Source organism: Fragaria vesca, linkage group LG5 (genome assembly GCF_000184155.1).
Source record: "Fragaria vesca subsp. vesca linkage group LG5, FraVesHawaii_1.0, whole genome shotgun sequence".
Taxonomy (NCBI): Eukaryota; Viridiplantae; Streptophyta; class Magnoliopsida; order Rosales; family Rosaceae; genus Fragaria; species Fragaria vesca.
The window spans coordinates 16294623-16315064 of record NC_020495.1 but is presented as its reverse complement, the minus strand read 5'-3'; the positions used below and the strand labels follow the sequence as shown (position 1 = coordinate 16315064).

Sequence of the window (20442 nt, the reverse complement as noted above, 5' to 3'; positions counted from 1 at the left end):
CCCCTTTTTTAACCCAAACTTCCAAAATAAAAACACCCCGAAAAATAATACCCGAATAAAAATTACCTTTTACTAGCTAAAATTACCATTTTTACCGTCGTCGTATTTTCCTCATACGAATAATCCTCCGCACATAATCGTCCCCGAAACCCCTCTAGGGACCAATTAAACTATTTACTCATGATCAAGACGGTAAAATTCTTATTATCATCACGCTAGTAAATAAGGTAAAAATATAAGGGTCGGGATGTGACATATACAATAGCTACGTATTACTACTTGTGACTGTAGAGTTTGAAAGTAGAAATATATGAAAAGAGAGTTGATATGAACAAATAAAGCTTGACACATTGGAAATTTTACAAGACTATTTACAAGAAGAAGGTTGAGGTATTGAGATTTTTCCTTCTGTAACGCATATCTTCTCTTTTTATTTTATCTTCTTATAGTTCTTCTAGCTGTTTTTGAACAAAATTCACCGGGTCCAGGTTGATGAAGCATGCATAAGTGAACAAAACACCATAGAAAGATAGACAAAAACCTAGGGCTGGACATGGGCCCAAACCGGCCACTATTTCGACGGGACCGAGACCGGACTGATAGAACCAACATTGGGCCGGGTCTTCACCTTAAAATTTCTGGGACCGACCAAAGCCCGGACCGGCCAAAACCAGGCGGTTCCTCAGGCCTTCGGTCCTTAACTGCTGCTTATGCAAAAAGATTCCTGGTAGCAGAGAAGATCATTACACAACATACTCACAATCACAGAGCACCAAAAGCTCTCCAGCTTTCTTCAAAAGCCCTCTCCTCCTCTTCAGAAACGTCACCTGCCTCACCGGCAAGTTGTCAATCTTCTTGATCTTTATCTTATTCCTCGCCCGCTTTGTCATCGCTATAGCTATCTAGCCAACACAACTTTGCTTCATCAAAAATCAAACCAACCACTAATCAACATTTTCCGTCAATTTCAGAGATCACATACTGTGCTAAAAACCCTAGAATCCATACAAACCGAGCAAGAAAAAAAAATTATGAATAGAGCTCTATGTAAAAACAAGAACAAGAATAAAAAACCGACTAGGGATAAAACCCGAGCTTTAGTTGTTATCATACATACCCTAGTCTCCAGACCCGAAGCGATTCTCGTTCCATTCTGCTGAAGCCATGCTTTGATGCTCTAAGTCAGCCCTAATTTTGCTGAATCGGTTGCTTCACAGTACAAATTGCACGGTGAAGGAAATGAGATGGCTTTCTTCTTTAGCCTCTAGGGTCTCACCTGCACTCAGAACCCAAACCAAACCCAGGAAGCCTCTGTTGCCTTCTGCTCCTCACAAAGGTAATTCATTTCCAAGCAATCTTATTTCAGCTAAGAATCCCAAATTTCCTGTTATCGATCATCTCTACATTGCTCGAGTTCTTTCTCGAAAGGACTGGTTTTTGTTACTTGACCACGAGTTGAATGCCAGGAGGATCTTGTTGACCCCTCAGTCTGTTGCTAGTGTCTTGCAAAACCAAGAAAACCCATTGCACCCTTTGAAGTTTTCGATATGGTTTTCGAATGTTGAGCCCTTGTTCTTAAAGAATCAATCGGTTCGCGGTGTTTTGGCCAACACCCTTTTCAGGAAAGGCCCTGCTGTATTGTCTGTTGAATTTCTTAAAGATGTTAAGAATTCGGGTTTAAAGGTGACTGAAGATTTGCTTTGCATATTGATTGGTAGTTGGGGGAGGTTGGGTTTGGCAAAGTATTGTGCTGAGGTTTTTGGGCAAATTTCATTTTTGGGTCTTACTCTTAGCACTAGATTGTACAATGCTGTGATCAACGCGTTAGTCAAGTCCAATTCACTTGACTTGGCTTACTTGAAATTCCAACAGATGCCGGCCGATAATTGCCATCCTGATAGGTTCACTTACAATATCCTCATTCATGGAGTTTGCAAGATTGGTATTGTGGATGAAGCTGTTCGCTTAGTCAAGCAAATGGAGGGCTTGGGATATTTGCCGAATGTTCATACTTATACAAATTTGGTTGATGGGTTTTGTAAATCAAAAAGGGTTGACGAGGCCTTCAGGGTTATAAAGTTAATGAGGTATAAGAATGTGACTCCTAATGAAGCTACTGTCAGATCATTGGTTCATGGAGTGTTTCATTGCATGGACCCTGGTAAGGCTTTTGAGTTGTTATTGAGTTTCGTTGAAGGGGAGTCTCTCTTGTTTAAGGTAGCTTGTGATACCATACTCTATTGCCTTGCTAATAATCACATGTCAAGGGAGATTGCTTTGTTTTTAAAGAAATTTGGTGCGAAAGGTTATTTGCCTGACAGTTCAACATTTAACATCACAATGGTTTGTTTGACAAAGGAGTTGGCTCATGCTCAGAATGAGGTACATGAACTATTTGAAAATTACATCCAGGGAGGTGGAAAACCAGGATTTGGTACTTATCTTGTGTTAATTGAAGCCATGTACAAGTCTGGAAACATTGATGAGGGGAATCAAATCTTTGAGCAATTGGTAAAAGATGAACTTTTATCTAGTGTTCATTCATATAACATGGTAATTAATTGCTTTTGCAAAGCCCAAATTCTGGACAGGGCATCAAGAGCTTTTGGAGATATGCCGCATAATGGTATTCCTCCTACCCTTGTAACATTCAATACACTTCTTGCTGGATATTGCAAGGCTGGAGAGGTAAGCAAGGCACATGAACTGTTGATAATGCTCCTAGAACATGGTTTCAAACCGGATATATTCACTTTTAGTACAATAATTGACGGACTCTGTCGGGTGAACCAGATTGATGATGCTTTCGATTGTTTTTCTGAGATGGTCAGGTGGGGAATCACTCCAAATGTCATCACATACAATATACTGTTACGCTCTTTGTGTTTCATTGGAGATATTGCTAGAGCAGAGAGACTAATGGAAAATATGCAGGTAGATGGAATAAAACCAGATTCTTACTCTTTCAGTCATCTTATTCAAAGCTTTTGTAGGATGAACAAGGTTGAGAAAGCAGAGGAACACTTTCTTGTTATGTTGAAATCGGGTTTGAATCCTGACAATTATACATACAGTGTTTTTATCAAGGCATTGTGTGACTTGGGAAAACTTGATGTGGCAAAGGAGATATTTCTCTCCATGGAAGCATATGACTGTTTACCCAATTCTTCTCTTTGCAGTATAATGCTGGATTCTCTGATTCAGCATAACCGTTTTGAAGAGGCCTGTAGAATGGTGAAAAGTTTTGTCAGGAGGAAAAACTAAACTCTTAACTTATTGGATATGGTCAAGCCATGAGTCCATGCTGCATTGTATCAACATTGGTCCAAAGGTCAGGTCAGCCTTGATACACAACACCGGTAAATAGTTTGTGTGATGCATTTTGGAATCAACTGCGTACACAATATGGTCTTTTTCAGTTCGTAGTCAGGTGGCTGATTCTTTGAGAAAAAAAAAAAAAACACACGAGGCTGATTCATAGTTTCTGTGGTGCATTTTCAGAAGGAACTGCATCCTCAGTATGCTGCTAGAGGTTCGATTTATCCTGGGTATGTAGCAAGGCACTCTACTCCATCTTCCTTGACTGTTTTATCATTTCTCAGTTCTAAGTTGCATTATTGTTGGTGTATGCATGTTCAGTTGTTTACTTGTCAAAATTCTGCTCTATATTTAATTCAATTTCACATTGCATTTTTCATGAGACAAACTTGATACATTACTAATATACTAAAATAAGTACATAATCATAGAGTTTAGGCTAGCCTACCAGCCCTACCTGCATCTTGATTGATGGACAAAGATTGTATGTTGGTCAATAATTGACTGCTGCTCTGGGAAACAACTTATCTGTCGGTGATTACAGGCTTGCCGTTACCAGTGAGGATTTGGTTCTCCAATGGAGGGGTCAAACTTATTGGAAACTGTCCATGGAAAGCAAAGCTTTAAGAATTCAGATACACCAGCGTCCTACGTGGAAATGAGTAGGACTGGTTTGTATTTGTTTGGGGCTGATGGCTCGAAGGCTGTGTTTCAAGTTTTCTTGGAACCCTCAGATTCAAAGATTGCGTGCAAGGTTGGGATATGAAGGGGTTTTCAGCATCATTAGCTTCATAGGAAGCAAGTGGGTGCAGGACTTAGTGAAGCCAGTTGATATCTGCCAACGTCCATTAACTTGTGGAAAACTGGGATTCTGCTCGAATCAGAGGCCGACGTGCATATGTCCAACAGGTTTCCATAATGGTGCTCAGGAGAATGATGCTTGTGTGCTAATAGAAGACACCATCTCTTTGCCTTCTTCTTGTAATGGAAGTGGAAATACCAGTGAGTTCAATTCCTCAACTGTTTATATAGAACTGCAAAAAGGCATGGAATACTTTGGTAATTACTTCAATCAGCCTGTGAAGCCAGTTGATATCTACCGTGTTCTTGACGAATAGCACTTAAAGCAGCCGGGGAATCTGATATATAGTTGAACTTGGTGTCGGTGTAACATAGCATATATAGTTGAACTTGAAGATGTCTGGTCCTCTAAAAACACCAAATAGTTGAACTTCTACAACCGCTGATTTGCTTTATTTCCTTCGTCCTCCGATGTCATCCCGGTACCTACTTTCTACGACTACATTCCGAATCCTCAGTGGAGGAAGAACTGAACTCAGAACCGTACGCTCATCTGTTTTTTAAGTCGACTTGATGGGCAGTGGCTTCTTCAAAGTTAACTTCAGTGTTACACAGGACTTCGAGGATGTTGAACAAGAAGAGGACTACTGTCCTGCTGCACCAGCTACAAGTAAAAGCCAATTGATGCTCAATAGAATAGTACCGATATAGTCGTAGAAACACTCATTTTTATTTGTTTTGTGATTCCACAGTTTGTACAAAGAATAGTTCTATGCATCGATATAGGCCAGAAAATTGGTGCTGACAAGCAATATAGAATTGATTTCCTCTCAATTAACAATATAATGACTACAGTAATTTTGATTTTGGTTCTTAATGGGACAAACAATTACTTAGCTGTATATCATAGTCAGCAATCCCTTGATTAAATGTTAGAACATGACCTAGGCAGTGTGAAAAGAACGTTTTCACCTCTAAAGGAAAGAATTAGATTCCCACAAATTACAAATCTACGTAATCTTTTTCTTTGTTGTTATAGTATGCAAATAATTGGACTTGCTCCCCTATAAGTACTACATGCTCTTCCTCTCTCATCCCAGCCTTACATGCACTGCAGCTCTGTCTAAGCTAAAACTACTTCCACAGCTATTTTGTTGTAGGGTTTTTCTCTTGACATCATAACACCAAAATAGTTGTTTTAAGGTTTCGTGAATCGAAAAGCATGTTTCGAGGGCCATGGGAAACTGCATGGAGACATGTGGACAGAAGCAGCAGCAAGAAAAGTATCGAAGAATTTCCAGGACAAACTTGGAATCTTCTCCATTAGAGTTTTGGTGCCTGTACAGAATGGTTATTGTTGCAGCTTGTCCTCCAATCTTTAGTATGTCGATGCCACCACATCCTCCAAGTTCATCGGGTAGCACATTTTCGTGTGCAGGCCATTCCAGACATTATCCGCCAGAATGGCGTTAACCGTATCAGTTGGATGGAATTGGTCCCACCAGATATGGCCCAAAGCATTACTGCAAGCCATGTCTGGTGATAAGCACATGAGAAAACCCTTGTAGTCACCCAATCCGCAGCAGGCATCGGTGGTGACTTTGAATCCTGAAGAAAGAAAGAGCATATTCACAGCATTAGTATGTGAACAAACTACTGAACCTACAAAGCAGATTTGGTAAATGGCAGAGGAACAAGTTTGCATAACCTCTCACCATATTGTTTAGAGTTCTTTAACATATCCACGGAACACATCACAGAAGATGATATGGGAATATGGAAGCTCTTCATTTAGCTCTTCAATCATATACCTCATGACAAAGTTGAACTCCATTACCATGTTGTTTATCTCTTCAACACATTGTCCGTCCTTCACTTTGTACTCACATAAGTAGTGAGGAGCACAACCTATAGGTGGCAGACCCATCACAACCACCTTCCTGACATTAATGCTGTACAAGTTCTGTGCGTAGCAGAAAACCAAAAGTAATCAAAATCTCTAAGCAGTTAGACTAGAAACTGATAGAGTAGGATGTTATTATTAGAAACCATAAGAGTAGGATATCACCTCACCTTGATTTCCTGCTTCACAGTGGATGCTAGAAACCGATTGAAACTCCAGGGAAAATACACATTTTGCACGTTGGACTCATTACGCAGGTAGTAATGTATGTAGTCATTGATTCCAATCGAAATGTAGAGCACCGAATTAGAGATGAGATCAACCGCAGCTTGCTGCCCCATACTCAACACAAACTGCTGATAAGTGTCTGTAAACTGCTGAATTTGCTGAGACAAGGAAACATGTTGACCCTGAAAGAGCAATGAAAAAGATTCTACTTAAGCTCCTTCACATTTCTAAAACCAAATTCTCTACATCACAATGCAGTTTACATTACTGGTATAACAATCGAAAAAGAGAAAGCATAGGCATACCAATTCAGAGCCACTGGTGAATATAATTCCGGCAGCAGCAGAAGCAAAGTTCAATCCATGAAGCATATCTTCCACTGTTCCAGTCTGCCCAAGAAAACTGGGTACAAAAGGAAGCCCAAGCCGCAATGCTGATCCAAAATTCCACAAAGAAATTAATCTAAAACCCATTTTCATCAAAGAGAGATTTGATTGTGATCAAGAAAAGGCGAAATGATTACCAAGATAATCGACTGGGATTCTGCCGTTGCAGAAGCGCCCAGTGGGCTGGTACCGGAGTCGACGGAGGAGTCGCCGATGACGAAGAGGGCGGGGACGAGAGGAGTCTTGGGTGCTGGGGAAGAGGAGGAGAGATGGTGGGTTGTGAAACGGCGGCGGTGGTGAGAATGCAGAGAAAAGGGAGAAGAAGAAGATGGATCATCGCCATGAGAGGAAGAGTTTTGGCTGGTAAGGAGTAGGTTTTGGACTATTGATAGGAAGGTGAGAAGCCCAATGTAGATATTCCCATGTGACATAGGAAATGTAAGGGTCAGGGATTCTCAAGATCACTATATATCGTCGAACATGGCATAAGTTCAGCTTTCTGATACATATACAACCACCTTTACTCGCGAGCATATATAAATACGAGATTCGTGTATACTTATCAGTTGAAATGTAAGTGATTCATGAATACCAGATTCATCAATCCTTCATCGTATTTAACGCATTCAGATTTCCAATACACGTCAATTAAACTAACACGCAAGTTCTTCATTTTTACACGAAAATATTATCGGGATATTAGTAATCTGGTATGAATATCCCAGTCAATCCAGGAAAACGACTCTAAACGCTGCGTTTAGTTTAAAGATGGAAGGAATTGGCACCAGAGGCGCACGTGTACCTTAGTTGGCTAAGCTTAGGAGTGGGCGCGGTGCGATGTGGTGCGGTTTAAGGCTGAAACCGCAGTGCGGACTATATTTTCGGTGTTCTAATTTTGCAGACTGCAACTGCTTTTAAATAATGCAAAATGCATTTTCGGTTGAACTGCATTTTCGGTGCAGCTCGGTGCGGTTTGAAGCAAACCGCATTACATAGTTAAACCTCATTCAAACTGAAATAAAAACATTCATTCAACTGATAGTTAAACACTTAAACCACATTCAACTTGAAACATTTAACATTCAACATTCAACCAGAAATAACAACTAAAATTCAACTAATTCAACATTCTAATAGTAATCAAATAAGTACTTAGATAATTAGATTACAGACCAAATCATCCAAATGAAGAAAGAAATAGAAAATGACAGTTCTATGTTCCAGTGGAGATGGAGGACTCAGTGAAGGGGTGGTTCGACTGGTTCCAATGCTTGGAGAAGGCGAGGGCGAGGGTGTGAAGGACGACATACCTTCCATAATCTGCAAATCAGTTTTGTATGCCTAAATTGGTGTCAACAAAATCTATTCACCCTCCAACTCACATTAACAAAATCTATTCACCCTCCAACTCACAAGCTGAACTTGTTGAGATGCAACAGGTTGCAGAAGTTAATGAAGAACAAGAGGTCCAATTGCACACAGTGGGGATAGAATAGCAGTGGTAGTACTATGCAGCTCAACCGGATTAATGATGCCGCATGCAAAATGGCATGTCCCCATACAGAAGTCAGCAACTTTGACGATCCTTATGAGTGAGGTGCGTGCAATTATCTGCAAGCGCTTAATAAGAGCTTCTGCCAAGCCATTTTGGGTATGAACATGAGGGACTGGATGCGCAACCTCAATTCCCAAAGACATGCAATAATCATCAAACGCTTAAGATGTAAATTCACCAGCATTATCTAATTGAATTGATTTAATAGAATAATTTGGGAATTGTGCTCGTAATTTAATTATCTGAACAAGAAGCTTAGCGAATGCCATATTACATGTTGACAAGAGACAAACATGTGACCATCTTGTAGAAGCATCAATCAAGACCATAAAGTACTCTTTGATCATCATTGAGTTTATGAGAACAGTAAAGACTATCGTGCTGATAACGTGTAACGCCCCAATAAGCACCTCTCCAAATCAAGTACGTTACAGTGCTGCAAACCTTTAGAAACACAAGCTAAGAAGCTTAACTCATGTCCTAAAGAGATGCAAGGCAACTTTTTACTAAAAATGGAACTTTAGAAATAGTAAAAGTTGACGAAAAACGTAGAGTTTAAAATGAGGTGAAAACGTTGAACACTTCATCGTTGTTTGCTAGATGATGTTATAACTATAGCAACTCCAAAAGTGTTTTCCAAACAAAACAAATAAAGAGATACCAAACAGAACCAGCAAGCTACCACAATAATTAAGAAGTTGTAAGTTGGTTTCAAACGTTTAGAAATGGAATGAAGAAGCCAAGGAAATATTCAGATCCACATTTACAAGTTAACAAATGTCACAATTCAACAATAACAAATATTTAAAAGTAAACACAAGTCAAGCCAAATATACCAAGGCAAATAATTATGAACGTAGCACCCAGCTCGGTCTCGAAGTCCTCCTCTCGTGCACAGTACCTGCAAGACCAACTATAGTAAGGGTGAGCTTTCGTCCTCACTGCTCAAGCATCAACCCTAACTAGGTTTGAAATCCAAATAGTAAGAATAATAGGCGCCAGTTGAGTAAAAAGTAAATAAATCGAAATAATATTTTTCAATGTAAAACCAACTGAAAATTCAAGAGTACCCGGGTAAAAATCCAAACCTGATGACCGGTCTACCTTTAGCCAACTACCTCTTCACCGAAGATCTTTGTCTTCAACAACTGGTGAAGAGTAGCGAGAGTGTCCATTTACGCCATACCGCCTAGGAGCAATGCCACACCTCAAAGGATGTTAGACATTCTCTAGTCTGTACAGCCCCTCCGGAGGTTTAGGGGATCGAAACCCAAGGAAGTCGTTATGCTCCGCTCACTCTCAAGTCATCTCATAAACTCATGCTTTAAATCATAATCCATTTTTCAAATAGTAAAGCAGTGTATAAAACATTAACCAGGGTGAAGCCTCCCTACCTCAAATCATTTAGCAATAGCAAGATAGCAACGTACATAATGCTCCAATACTAGTCCTTCATCATTGATAACAACCTGGTCCTCCATTGATAGCAGCCCATAACACTTATCCAAATTCCTAAAATGACATATATCGCAGATTATCAAACTCGTATTCATTTGCTGTGCAAACACTTCCCATGTCTAACATTTCAATTTTACTCATATAGAGTAGGTTTCATATCAAGAGTTAAGAGTTAAGAGTGAGGTTGAAATGACTAAGGTGCAACCTGGTACTTCTGGGAACTCACTGGATAGTTTATAATGAATTGAACAAGGGCAGATATTAGAATGAGAGAAACTGTTGGGAGTTGGAAAATCATACAGGATTCAATTCTCAACCAATGACCATGAAACTTTCCAGATTTAAAGGTAACATATCAAGGTACAACATATCAAAATTTCATCCAAAACGGAGTTCAGGAAGTACGGGTACAAATAGGCTGAACTGCTAGCTTTTCATAAAATTTCAGTAGCATATATTCTTTTAAAACTGTCACCAAAGATTCATTTCATGTCCAAATGACATGTCAGTGTTGAAACAAGCTTTTGGATGTCTATTGTCAAATAGATCATGTCAAAATCAAGAACAAGCAATACTAGGCAACATTTTGACAGATTAGTCTACAAGGGTCAGATTTAAAAATAAGGAACTTCAACAAAGAATTGGAAAGGAAGTAAGGTTCTATACAACACCCAACAATAGGAAATAATAATACGTGTAATTGGAGTGCAGAGGCAGATGGGTATGATGTAGCATAATACTAATCAAACATGACATGACCAGCAGAAAGAAGAAAAGGAATTCAATCGGTTTAGTTTAACTTACCGATTGTCACTCTTCGGATTGTAGGCTCATAGGTAGAGGAAGACTCCAAGAAAGGAACTCGAATGATAACCCAAGACATGGAGAAACTGAACTTAAAGGAGAAAAGAGACATAGAACTCGAATTAGAATCAGAAGTGGAACTATATGTCAAAAGAGGATTTTCCCGGAACAGTACGCGATATTACCTCTGTTGAGGACAATCTAACCGTTGGATCGTCGTCAAATTTTAGCACAAGATAGCAGACACTAATCCGAGAAACTTTCATGAAGACATCATACTGTGATAAAGAACCTAACATGCAGCTTCTGGCCGTCGAAGATGACTGACGGAAATAGATTCAAAGTTGGAGCTTCCTCAATTCTCTTTTCAATTTGATAGGATTCTGATGAGATGTAGTGTGTTCGTTATCATATACAAGTCTGAGGGATTTCCTTAAACTAAGGTGGAATGAAGAGATATTTGGTTCTATAGGTTAAAGAAGACAGAACAAGGTCAGTCCGGGTGAAGGCGGTGGAATGTCTACGCTGATCTAGAATATAGGCAAGGCTGAAATTTACTAAATCACCCTTGCTCTTGCTAATCCGCAGCTTTTGTCGTACAATCTTCATTTTACGAACCGGTTGCTATATATCACTTCCGGGTGTCCTCCGAAACAAGGTAATTTCTTATTTACTTCACTAAAAAGTCAGGGGTCTCACGTAACGTGTTATAAATAAAGAAAAAGAGACTTACTAGCTAGTTAATGGAAGAGTAGAACTAGTAAGAGAGAGTAGAAGAACAAGAGAGAATAGATGGCGGGGAATGGTGCTGTTGTTTTATCATTCATCATTCACTCACCCTTTTATATAGGGTTGAGATACTTGGTGATTACACATATAAGGTTTGATGGAGAAGCTTGGTAACTTGGTGAACACACATAAGTTAACTTGCTAGATACTCACAAGCCATGGTAGCTTGTTTAGTACGATTACAACACAAAATAATTTGGACAACCATACATATTTACAACAGGGCCTGATTTTGTGATTGACACTTAACCATTAACTATTCCCTTTATTATGAGTTTATGTATAAATAAAAGTGAGAAAAATAATTATCCCAAAGTAGCGCGTAAGTACATTATAATAACATTGATCTTATGTGATTAAAGTGTTGTTTTCGAAGCCCTTCGACAAAGAATGACCCAACAAAGCATGCGATAGAACACGAAGAAGCCAAACATGATCCCTACATTGATCCACCTGGTGTCCTTGTCAAGTCCCCTACTCTTCAGCACATCATTGCCAGTAAGCAAACACTTGGAGGAAAATTGATGCCGAGAGAAGCACTCACTTCTAGTACTCCAGTACTCGTTTGTCAGCAATGTGTCCAGTGGATACCTGTAAATGGAAACATAGTACATGAAGAGCCAGTATTTCGGTATGCTCTCTTTCGGAATGAAGTAGCCAGAGAAGAGGAAGAAGGCTCCAAGAACTGTGCATATGAGGGAGTTTCCAGAAATGAAGTCGGGAGAGACCGCACTGAGAAAGAGCACTAGAGAACTAGCCATCAGCACAATGAGCCAAACCACGAAAGTGAAAAAGGCGAAAGCAGCCGCAGAAGGATTGAGGCCTACCAGCCAATACACAGGAACAGCAAACAGAATAGCCACTGCAAATAGAAAGGGTAGGAAGACTATAGTGTTGGCAATCATGTAAGATGAGACCTTATAAGCTCCCCTTGAGGCTTCTTTCATCAATACTCGCCGCTCCTGAAGGTATATAGGTAATGCCTCAACTGTGGAAGAGAGTAGAAAACTTAGACTGAAAGCAAAGAGGCCAAGTCTCTCTGCTACGCCTTCTTCATCTTTCCTCACTCTCATGTACACACTCGCCAAGCCAAATCCTCCAACAAGAGCTTGCAGTGTTCTGGCCAAGAGCAGCTGCTTGGTTCTGTAAATTATTTTCCAAAATCTTGAACACAGAAACATGATCTCATATAAATTAGAGAAATAATCACCCATATTTTTGGTTTGATCGTGTTCTATTTCCGGCAATGATAGGTAGGAGTATGGTTCTTTGCTTTCTGTACCATTAGAGTGATGATCACTAGTACTTCTGGAATGTGAATCTTCCAGGGTTTTTATAACTTCCATGGCAAATTCTAAGACATTGAGCTGCAATGGAATTTGCATTCCAAGATTACCTATTGTTTCCTCCAGTAATTCAATGCTTCCATTATGGACCACAGAACCATGTGAGAGGATCAGAAAGTTGGAGATGTGATGAAGAATTCTGTAGCTTGGTTGGTGTATGGATAAAACCACGGTTCTTTGCTTTGATTTGGCCATTATAGAAAGCAGCTCTATAACTTGAAGCGCAGAAGTGCTGTCTAGGCCTGAAGTTGGCTCATCAAGAAGCAAAATAGGTGGATCATGAATCATATCGACACCTATGGATACCCTTTTCCTTTCTCCACCAGATATCCCTCTGTTCTCTTCATCTCCCACAAAGCTATCAGAGACATGGAGAAGACCAAGCTCTTGCATTAAGGCCTCCACCCTCTCTTCCCTCCCTTTTGCATCAATGCCTTTAAGCCGAAACTTGGCAGTGAACAGCAAAGTCTCCTTCACAGTCAGTAGAGGAAGCAGGTTATCTTCTTGTGCAACAAATCCGCAAATTTTGCGCAACTGTGCAGGACTAGTTATCTGGTGATCATTAATGGAGACACTGTTGGGGTTATAGTCTTCATCTTTAACCCTCCCTGATATTATTCGCAGGAGGGTAGATTTTCCGGTGCCACTCGGGCCAACAATGGCAAGTATTTGACAACTTTTTGCAACAAAAGAGACTGACTTGAGTATGGCAACAGGCTTAGGCTTTTGCAGCAGTTGAGAAAATGAACGTGGTATGCCCTTGTTTGGAAGATAAGTGTAGGAGAGGTTCTGTACAATGAGATTGTAAGTTGGGTTAGTGCAATGTTGGGGTGGTGGTGGTGAGGAGTGGTAGGAAGAAGAGGAAGGTGTGGTGGTATATTCTTCAGGGGAGTTTGAGGTAGAAAAGAGAATCGCCGAGTCATCTCCATTCATGTTTGGTTCTTCAAAGCAAGATGCAGCCATGGCTATATTGATATAATTTCTGCAATAATGGATTGAAGGAAGAGGCTAATTAGAAATTGGAGTTCTGTCTGGTCAAGTTGGAAACTTAGTAGGGGGTGACTAAATGAGCAGGTGCATGGTTGGTAATGTTAGGTTAACAGCTGAGCAGAAGATTTGCAAAAACCAGTAGGGAAAATGGATAATTTCATTGGAGTGTGGACTTTAATCGAGTGGTTGACGGCTACATCAACCTGTAACAACTTCCGCACCCATCCAAACAGTATTCTGGGATGGGGCTTGCAGCAAAAGCCCAACTTTTTTTATCATTTTTTTTTTGGCACTACTAAATACTACAAGTGAGCAAGTATTTATGAGATGTCGATTTGAGATAAACCAACAGGATGTGAGATATCCTTTTCAATACACTATTTCTATACATATGTATATCCGGCATACACTTTTCTTTAATCTGACACTGTACTCTGCTACGCTACTTAAAATACAACATTTAGGTCTACAACAGCAAGGGATCTAGGTCTCCCAAGCAAGGTCGAAGTACTATCTTACATCCTGATTTTCTTGCCTGGGAGCTTCAGCATAAGCTTGTCCTTGGTCTCGGACATCTCTGAACATGGAAAGAAATGAGTTGAAGCCTTCAGAGGAAGCCCCACCTAATATCCATAACAAAAGTGAGCTGAATGAATTCATAGCGCCAGGGTTTGGACCATTCTCCGCTTGATTCAGGTTAGCTTGGCCTGGAACCTGAAGAGGGTTTTGCACTGGGTTCTCATTGCCTGATCGTTCATGAAAGCCAGGAGCTTCATTTCCATTTGAAGGCACTGCTGGATTGGATCCAGATCTCAGCCCAGGGCCAGAGACCATGTCAGAATTAACTAGACCAGGATTTCTTGTGTTCAATCTTGTGATATGTAGAGTTGAAGCAAGGAACGTGGAGGAAGTAATGTGGAAATCTGGGTGTTGTTGGAGTTGTGATCTTCGATTTTGAATAAACCTTTGTAGAGTTGGTACCTGAAAGTGTTCCAAGAATATAGCACCTATCAACTGTTAATCTATCAATGACTTATGACTCAGTGTAAAAACAAATCCCTTCTAGCAGCTAGGCAAGGCTGGGAATTTAAACAATGAGAGTTTGATAGAGGTAAGCTCCAGTACATAACTACATATACTGACCGACTATTTTAACTGTATTTCCCATCTTCCAAACGGACAACTTTTTCCTTCACCAAACCTTTCCCATGATTTTGTTTCTCTAAAGCAGCCCTACTATGTGATACCTTTTCATCTCTGCCCAGACACAAGGAGGAAAAATAAATTAAATAAAAAAGGTTACCTCGAAACGGTTCCAGAAGTATAGAATCAGATGCTGCATAAATGCTGCAGCCGTAGAAAGAGCCAAATAGGAAAAACCTGCAACCGTTTGATGGAATATTTTTCATCAACCAAAAAAAAAAAAAATCCGTCTAACAGTGAAGTAACAATAACAATGAACATACCGTAAGCATAGGAAAAGAAATAGATGTGAAAAACGAGAAAGTAGAGCAGAAAGAAGCGGGGAAAGAACTTCATTGATATGGGCGTGCGAACACTGCAACAAGCACAAATAAATCAGATCAGCATGGCACACAAACTTGAAATGTAACAAAAGTAAAGTATGCCTAATGCCAGGAAAAACTACTATAAGAACCCATGCTAAATTCAAATCATATGACAATTACCAGCTACTCACATCATCAAGGCAATTGATTCACCTACTGCAGGGATAGCAACCCTGGATCTATATCAGGTTCACTACTAACAGTGTCAACTACATCCTAACTAGGTCTCAAGTTTGCTCAGCAGTGGCTTTTAGGTAATGTTATCTCATTCTATATTGGTTGCCAGCAAAAACTCCAGAAACTATACAGCAGATTCTAAACCACCAAGGAGAGCAATCACAATGATGTATGAACACATTATCTGATTTGTTACCTTACCTAACTACGGCTTGACCAAAAAACAAAAGAAAGGGAAAACATATAAGCTGATTCACCACAAGATGGATACCAATTCAGCCCCCCACATAAAATAGAATCAACAAATAAAGGCACTGCCGATGAAGGATTTTAAAATACAGTATCAAATTATGCATGAGAGTATATATTCATCTATATAGTAATAGAGAGAGAGAGAGAGAGAGAGAGAGAGACCTGATCAGGGTAAATAGTTCACTCAACCAGACAAGAATTAGGACCATGAAAGCCAATAGTTGATCGTCATAAAACTCGAACAGAAAAAACAATATGCCAATCATAATCTGCAGAACCCAAGATTTTGTTATTTGATAGTGAAGCATATGCCAAAAACTAGCATGGTGACGCACATTTTATTGATGGTAAAAACAAACCAAAAGCATGTATACTTACTGGCACAAACACAAGTGATTCAATTACATGCACAAAAATCAACTGAAATGTTGGAAGCTGATGACGAGCATGGTGTTGGAGCTGCACTGGAATAATTTTGACAAATTTAAGCACCATATTATAAAGACAGGACAGGAGCATGAATAACAAAAATAAGTATGTGGCCTTCTCACTTCATAGTCAGTGATATACTCATCATTCCAGGAAAACAGTTCATTAATATTGTTGTGTCAAGCATACAGAAAATTCATAGTTCAACAGGGAACCTATACTACTAGTGAATAGTGAAAATTTATGCAGGTCTTTTAAGGCCTTATTTCATTGGCTTAAGACACAGGAAATAGCACCATATTATATGTAATACAATAAAACAAACCTGTGAACTTCAGCATTCGAGTCTGCGTTTCTCTCAAAGTGAAGGACACAGACATAGTGGTTGTAAAGAACACAAACAGAGACATCATAAGAACACCACACTTCGTCACAAGGTAATCTGGTGGAAGCCAAACAAACCATCACAACATATTACAATAAGACTTTATGGCCTTTTCTTATATAATTAATCAGTTGTGAACCGAAGGTCCCAATTATAATTTCAGTCAAAAATATTTTGCTTCAATACAGACATTGATTGATTGTTTACTGACTTTTCACAGAACATTTTATGGTATCGTTGTTTTTATGGGGTACATTTAGGTTTAAAGTATCAGCCCAATTTGGTAACTCCAAATATTGGTTCTTTATAGATATTTATTTAATTTTCAAACCACAGGAATAGACAATCAATAAACAAAAAGTATTTCTAAAAAAATGTCATACAACTTTTTGTAAACAAAAAGAATTGAGGGAGCGAGAGACCTCATGTCACTCCTCATTATCAGGTGTGCTATCAAAATACTTGCATGAGGTTGCAGAAGTTAAACCTCATTGCCTGAGAACATACCTCCAAATCTTGCAGGACCTTCTGGTGGCTCGTGTGCATAACTAAGATTAAAGAACTCTTTTGTTTGAAAATTATAAAGATAACCTGCAGTAGAATTCCAAAACAAGCTTGAGTACAGATCATGAATAAAGATCAAACTCAAAATTACAGATTCTGCAGATAATCACAGCTAGGATGAAACTGAGCCTGGTAATTGTCATTAACACATTCCAAACGTCAATCTACACACCTTTTTCTTTGTCTTTATTATATAAATGGTCCATAATACACTCGATCATAATAGTGAAATTTAGAGTATTATGGACAACTTAAACAATAAGGACAAATAAAATGTGTGTAGTTAATTTTTTTGATTGCTATAGTACTAAAAATATCAATAATTATCTGATAAAATACTGCTTACAAGATAAGTTATTTTGTCTATGATACACATTAACAACATCCACAAGTAAAACCTTTTATTTATTAACATTAGAATTTCAAAATAAGAACAATGACCCGCCAATTTGCATGAGGAGATGGCTTGAGTAAGGTCGACTGAATTCTACAAAATTCCCTTTTTTATTTTAAAATCCTCAATGGGTTGTGACTTAGACAGCTGGTTAACTATCCTTTATTTAAAATCCTACAAGATTTGTGTCTGACATGACCCCCTTTGTGCTTATTCCGGTCTGATGCGCCACATAACTTGCCCCAATACAAATTCCCTCCTCCAAATGTTCTCACTTTGTTAAAGAATAGAAAAAAATAAAAATAAAAAAATAAGAGAGAAGAAATATGATTATTACCTTGACCAGGAGAACTCAATAAGCTGTTTATCAATATAGTATCATACCCAACAAATCTGTTAATGAGTAGCTGCTGCCACCTGGTAATTTTAAATTAGTACACAAAACAATCAAAACAAGATAGTATACAAGTCTCATATATAAAATCCAGAACAGAATATGAAACATGAACCTACTGTATACTATACTAACCTACCATTTGAGATCGATATTATGCACTATTAACATGGAACTTAATACATGAACAATAAAACTTTGTGACTCTATTTTGCTAAAATGTTCAGTTAGAAAATTTGAAGGACAACAGCAAATTAAGAACTATATATATCAATCAGGAAATATTACCTGTTCCCAAAACAGGAATGTCGAGCTGATATGCTTATGTTTACGGTACGAATATTATGCTGAGCCCTTGCACTTTCAGGTAGTAAGAAATAACCCTAAAAACGAAGTTTTGTTAAATAACTAAATAAAATGAAAGAAACAGGCTGAGACATCACGGGCAGAAGTATCACTTATTGATAAGCTTCAGTAACCAATATTTCTGCAGTCTAACTTGGAGAAAGCTCAAGACACGAATGGAAGTAAAACATCAGGGTTATAATGTACCTTTTCCATAGTGTATAAGTAAGTTGGTTCAAAAGTTTTGCTTCTGTTCTCAAGCCACTGCACTGAGACATATTCAAAAGGAATTATCAATACGTGTCTAGAAAACTAACAATAGTACAAATCATCACTTAAAATTCTTCTGTTCCAACCAAAGAATGAAAGAAGGGACTACAAGAATTAAATTTAGTCTTATTTGCAAATGCCAACCAAAGATGCTGAGAACTGAAGAAAAGAAGGCTATTCCCTAAGAGATTTGTTCCAACCATAATATTTACGTGTTTTCTTGAAAAGCTGATGATTTTTCTTAGTTTTTTTTTTTTTTTTTTTTTTTTTTTACCTAACAGATAGAAGACCAAATTAAGAAAAATACAAGCTAAAAAGGTTATGTTGAAGTGTTTTTCAATCATTAAGCAACACGAGACTGATGAGTACATAACATGATGACATGCCAGGGATAACTAAAAGGATGGTGTGTAACCTGCATATGTGTTAAGCCTGTCTAATCGAAGTATATGCAGCCACTTCGGAATATCAAGATCCAAATGTATACCTGCAATGTTCTGCAATTCAAAACAAAAAGGAAATCAGAAAAGAGAAATTGAAACTACCACATAAGTAGTCCAACAATGTTCACAAATCCAAACCAAGTATTTTTATCACGTATCCATTTATAAGTGTGAGTCAGGTAAAAAGTAAAAGAGCGAAAGAATTAGAATTAAGCAGCAACTCATTTTCTATAGACAGAATCAAGATAATAGATATTGGAACTTGAAAGTGCATATCCAAATACCTTCAAACATCAAGGGATAAGGCAAGCACTGACTGTAAACTTATTCCTAATTCCATAAGTTCAACAATATTTCACGGCTAATATGGTGGCTGATACACTGAGCAACCATTCCATCAAAATTGTATATGTTTTAAAAGATTTTCCCCTCAACTCCCATCCTATGTGAATTTGATCAATCTTTCTATAAGATCCCAAGTTGGACCTCCTCTAGTCTAGTTTGTAATGTTATTTTTGTGTTAATAAAAAGAAAATATGTAAGTAAAAGGGGTCAAGAAAAGAGCAGGGCACTCGGGAGGAGGTCCAGAAAGCCACATATGACATGGACATCAGATTGAATAAGGATTAGTATTTGATACAAAAAGATGGAACCAAAACATGAGTTTTCATTTCTTGACTGTGTATAACATAGTTATTATCTTTGATTTGCCTCAGTGTACTCACCCACAAACTAGCAATGATATTTGAGGCATGCTTCCAGAGGAATGACAGACGCCTGTGCCACTTATTGGTAAAATGAAAGAGTGCTGCTTTAAAAGTCTCCTTGGCAGATAAAGGAAAACTAGTACGCGTCTCCTCTATTTCAGTTTTCAAAACCGCATCCTCAACAGTTGGCATAGAGCTATCTCCCTGATGATCCAGAGTCTCAGATGTCAACCCATCATCCCCACCCACATTGGCAAGTTCTAATTTATCCATCACCAATTTGGTCTCGGGGACATGATTGGTGAAGTCTGACTCATTCTGCGACCACAAGCCTGCACTAGAAATCTAAACAAGAGTACAAGAGTTGTTAGTTATCAATTTAGAAAGCTGTGCTCAGCAAACAACAACAAGAACAGAAAAGGTTGAGACAAGATGTGTACCTTCACGTGAATGATTTGTGCGTCCGCTGTTTCGACCCCGGGAAGCTCACTTGAACAGCCAGGCTGTAAAAAAGTGCAAAATTGAAAACCCGAAGGAAAGGAAGAGATTGCAAATAGTAGTTTGTTCAAGTGGGAATCAAGACCTGTTGAACGTAGTTGGCGTGCATGACAACGAGAATAGAGAAGAGAGTGATGGCGATGAAGAGGTAGATGTACTCCAAACCAGCTCTCACTTTGGGCGTCAGGATCTGTGAGAATCGCTCCTGCACGCGTATGAACGTCTGCTCCGGATCCATCTTTCTTTCTTTCTCTTTCTATCCCACCGGGGTTGAATATCAATTGGGGTTTTAGCTTCTTCTTCTTGACCCCTTCTTTGGATTCACCCACGTGACCACTGTCACGTGCGTGCCTCTAAACTATTTGTTTTTTCTTTTTAATTTTAATCAAAAATAAATAAAATATTCTTTTCAAGTAAAGCTGGGCATTTGGTGAGGTT

At 38.8% G+C, this 20442-nt stretch overlaps 3 protein-coding genes, 1 non-coding gene and 1 pseudogene across 5 annotated transcripts; 1 reads left to right on the top strand and 4 right to left on the bottom strand.

Moving 5' to 3' along the window:
• The first annotated feature begins 1189 nt into the window (after nt 1-1189).
• Nucleotides 1190-4951, top strand: LOC101309350 (putative pentatricopeptide repeat-containing protein At3g16890, mitochondrial-like). Its single transcript, XM_004299884.1, has 2 exons — nt 1190-3548; nt 3863-4951. The coding sequence occupies exon 1, from the start codon at nt 1240-1242 to the stop codon at nt 3262-3264; it is 2025 nt and encodes a 674-aa protein (XP_004299932.1). The 5' UTR covers nt 1190-1239; the 3' UTR covers nt 3265-3548; nt 3863-4951.
• A 546-nt stretch (nt 4952-5497) lies between these two features.
• LOC101312452 lies at nt 5498-7309 on the bottom strand (annotated as a pseudogene).
• Nucleotides 7310-7827: 518 nt separating this feature from the next.
• LOC101308970 lies at nt 7828-10939 on the bottom strand. Of its 2 annotated transcripts, XR_184695.1 has the most exons (4): nt 10639-10910; nt 10454-10539; nt 9586-9703; nt 7828-9104 (listed from the first exon to the last, which is right to left on the bottom strand). It is a non-coding gene; the product is annotated as an uncharacterized LOC101308970 (transcript). The 2 variants fall into 2 exon arrangements; XR_184694.1 differs by lacking the exon at nt 7828-9104 and having other exon boundaries at nt 9349-9703; nt 10454-10544; nt 10639-10939.
• A 659-nt stretch (nt 10940-11598) lies between these two features.
• LOC101312162 (ABC transporter G family member 23-like) lies at nt 11599-13551 on the bottom strand. Its single transcript, XM_004301457.1, has one exon. The coding sequence runs from the start codon at nt 13549-13551 to the stop codon at nt 11599-11601; it is 1953 nt and encodes a 650-aa protein (XP_004301505.1).
• Nucleotides 13552-13916: 365 nt separating this feature from the next.
• Nucleotides 13917-20267, bottom strand: LOC101308680. Its single transcript, XM_004299883.1, has 14 exons — nt 20090-20267; nt 19947-20009; nt 19525-19851; nt 18772-18853; nt 18294-18355; nt 18030-18124; nt 17685-17764; nt 16897-16980; nt 16330-16446; nt 15954-16039; nt 15738-15844; nt 15045-15136; nt 14882-14958; nt 13917-14559 (listed from the first exon to the last, which is right to left on the bottom strand). The coding sequence occupies exons 1-14, from the start codon at nt 20240-20242 to the stop codon at nt 14089-14091; spliced, it is 1896 nt and encodes a 631-aa protein (XP_004299931.1). The 5' UTR covers nt 20243-20267; the 3' UTR covers nt 13917-14088.
• Between the last annotated feature and the right edge of the window lie 175 nt (nt 20268-20442).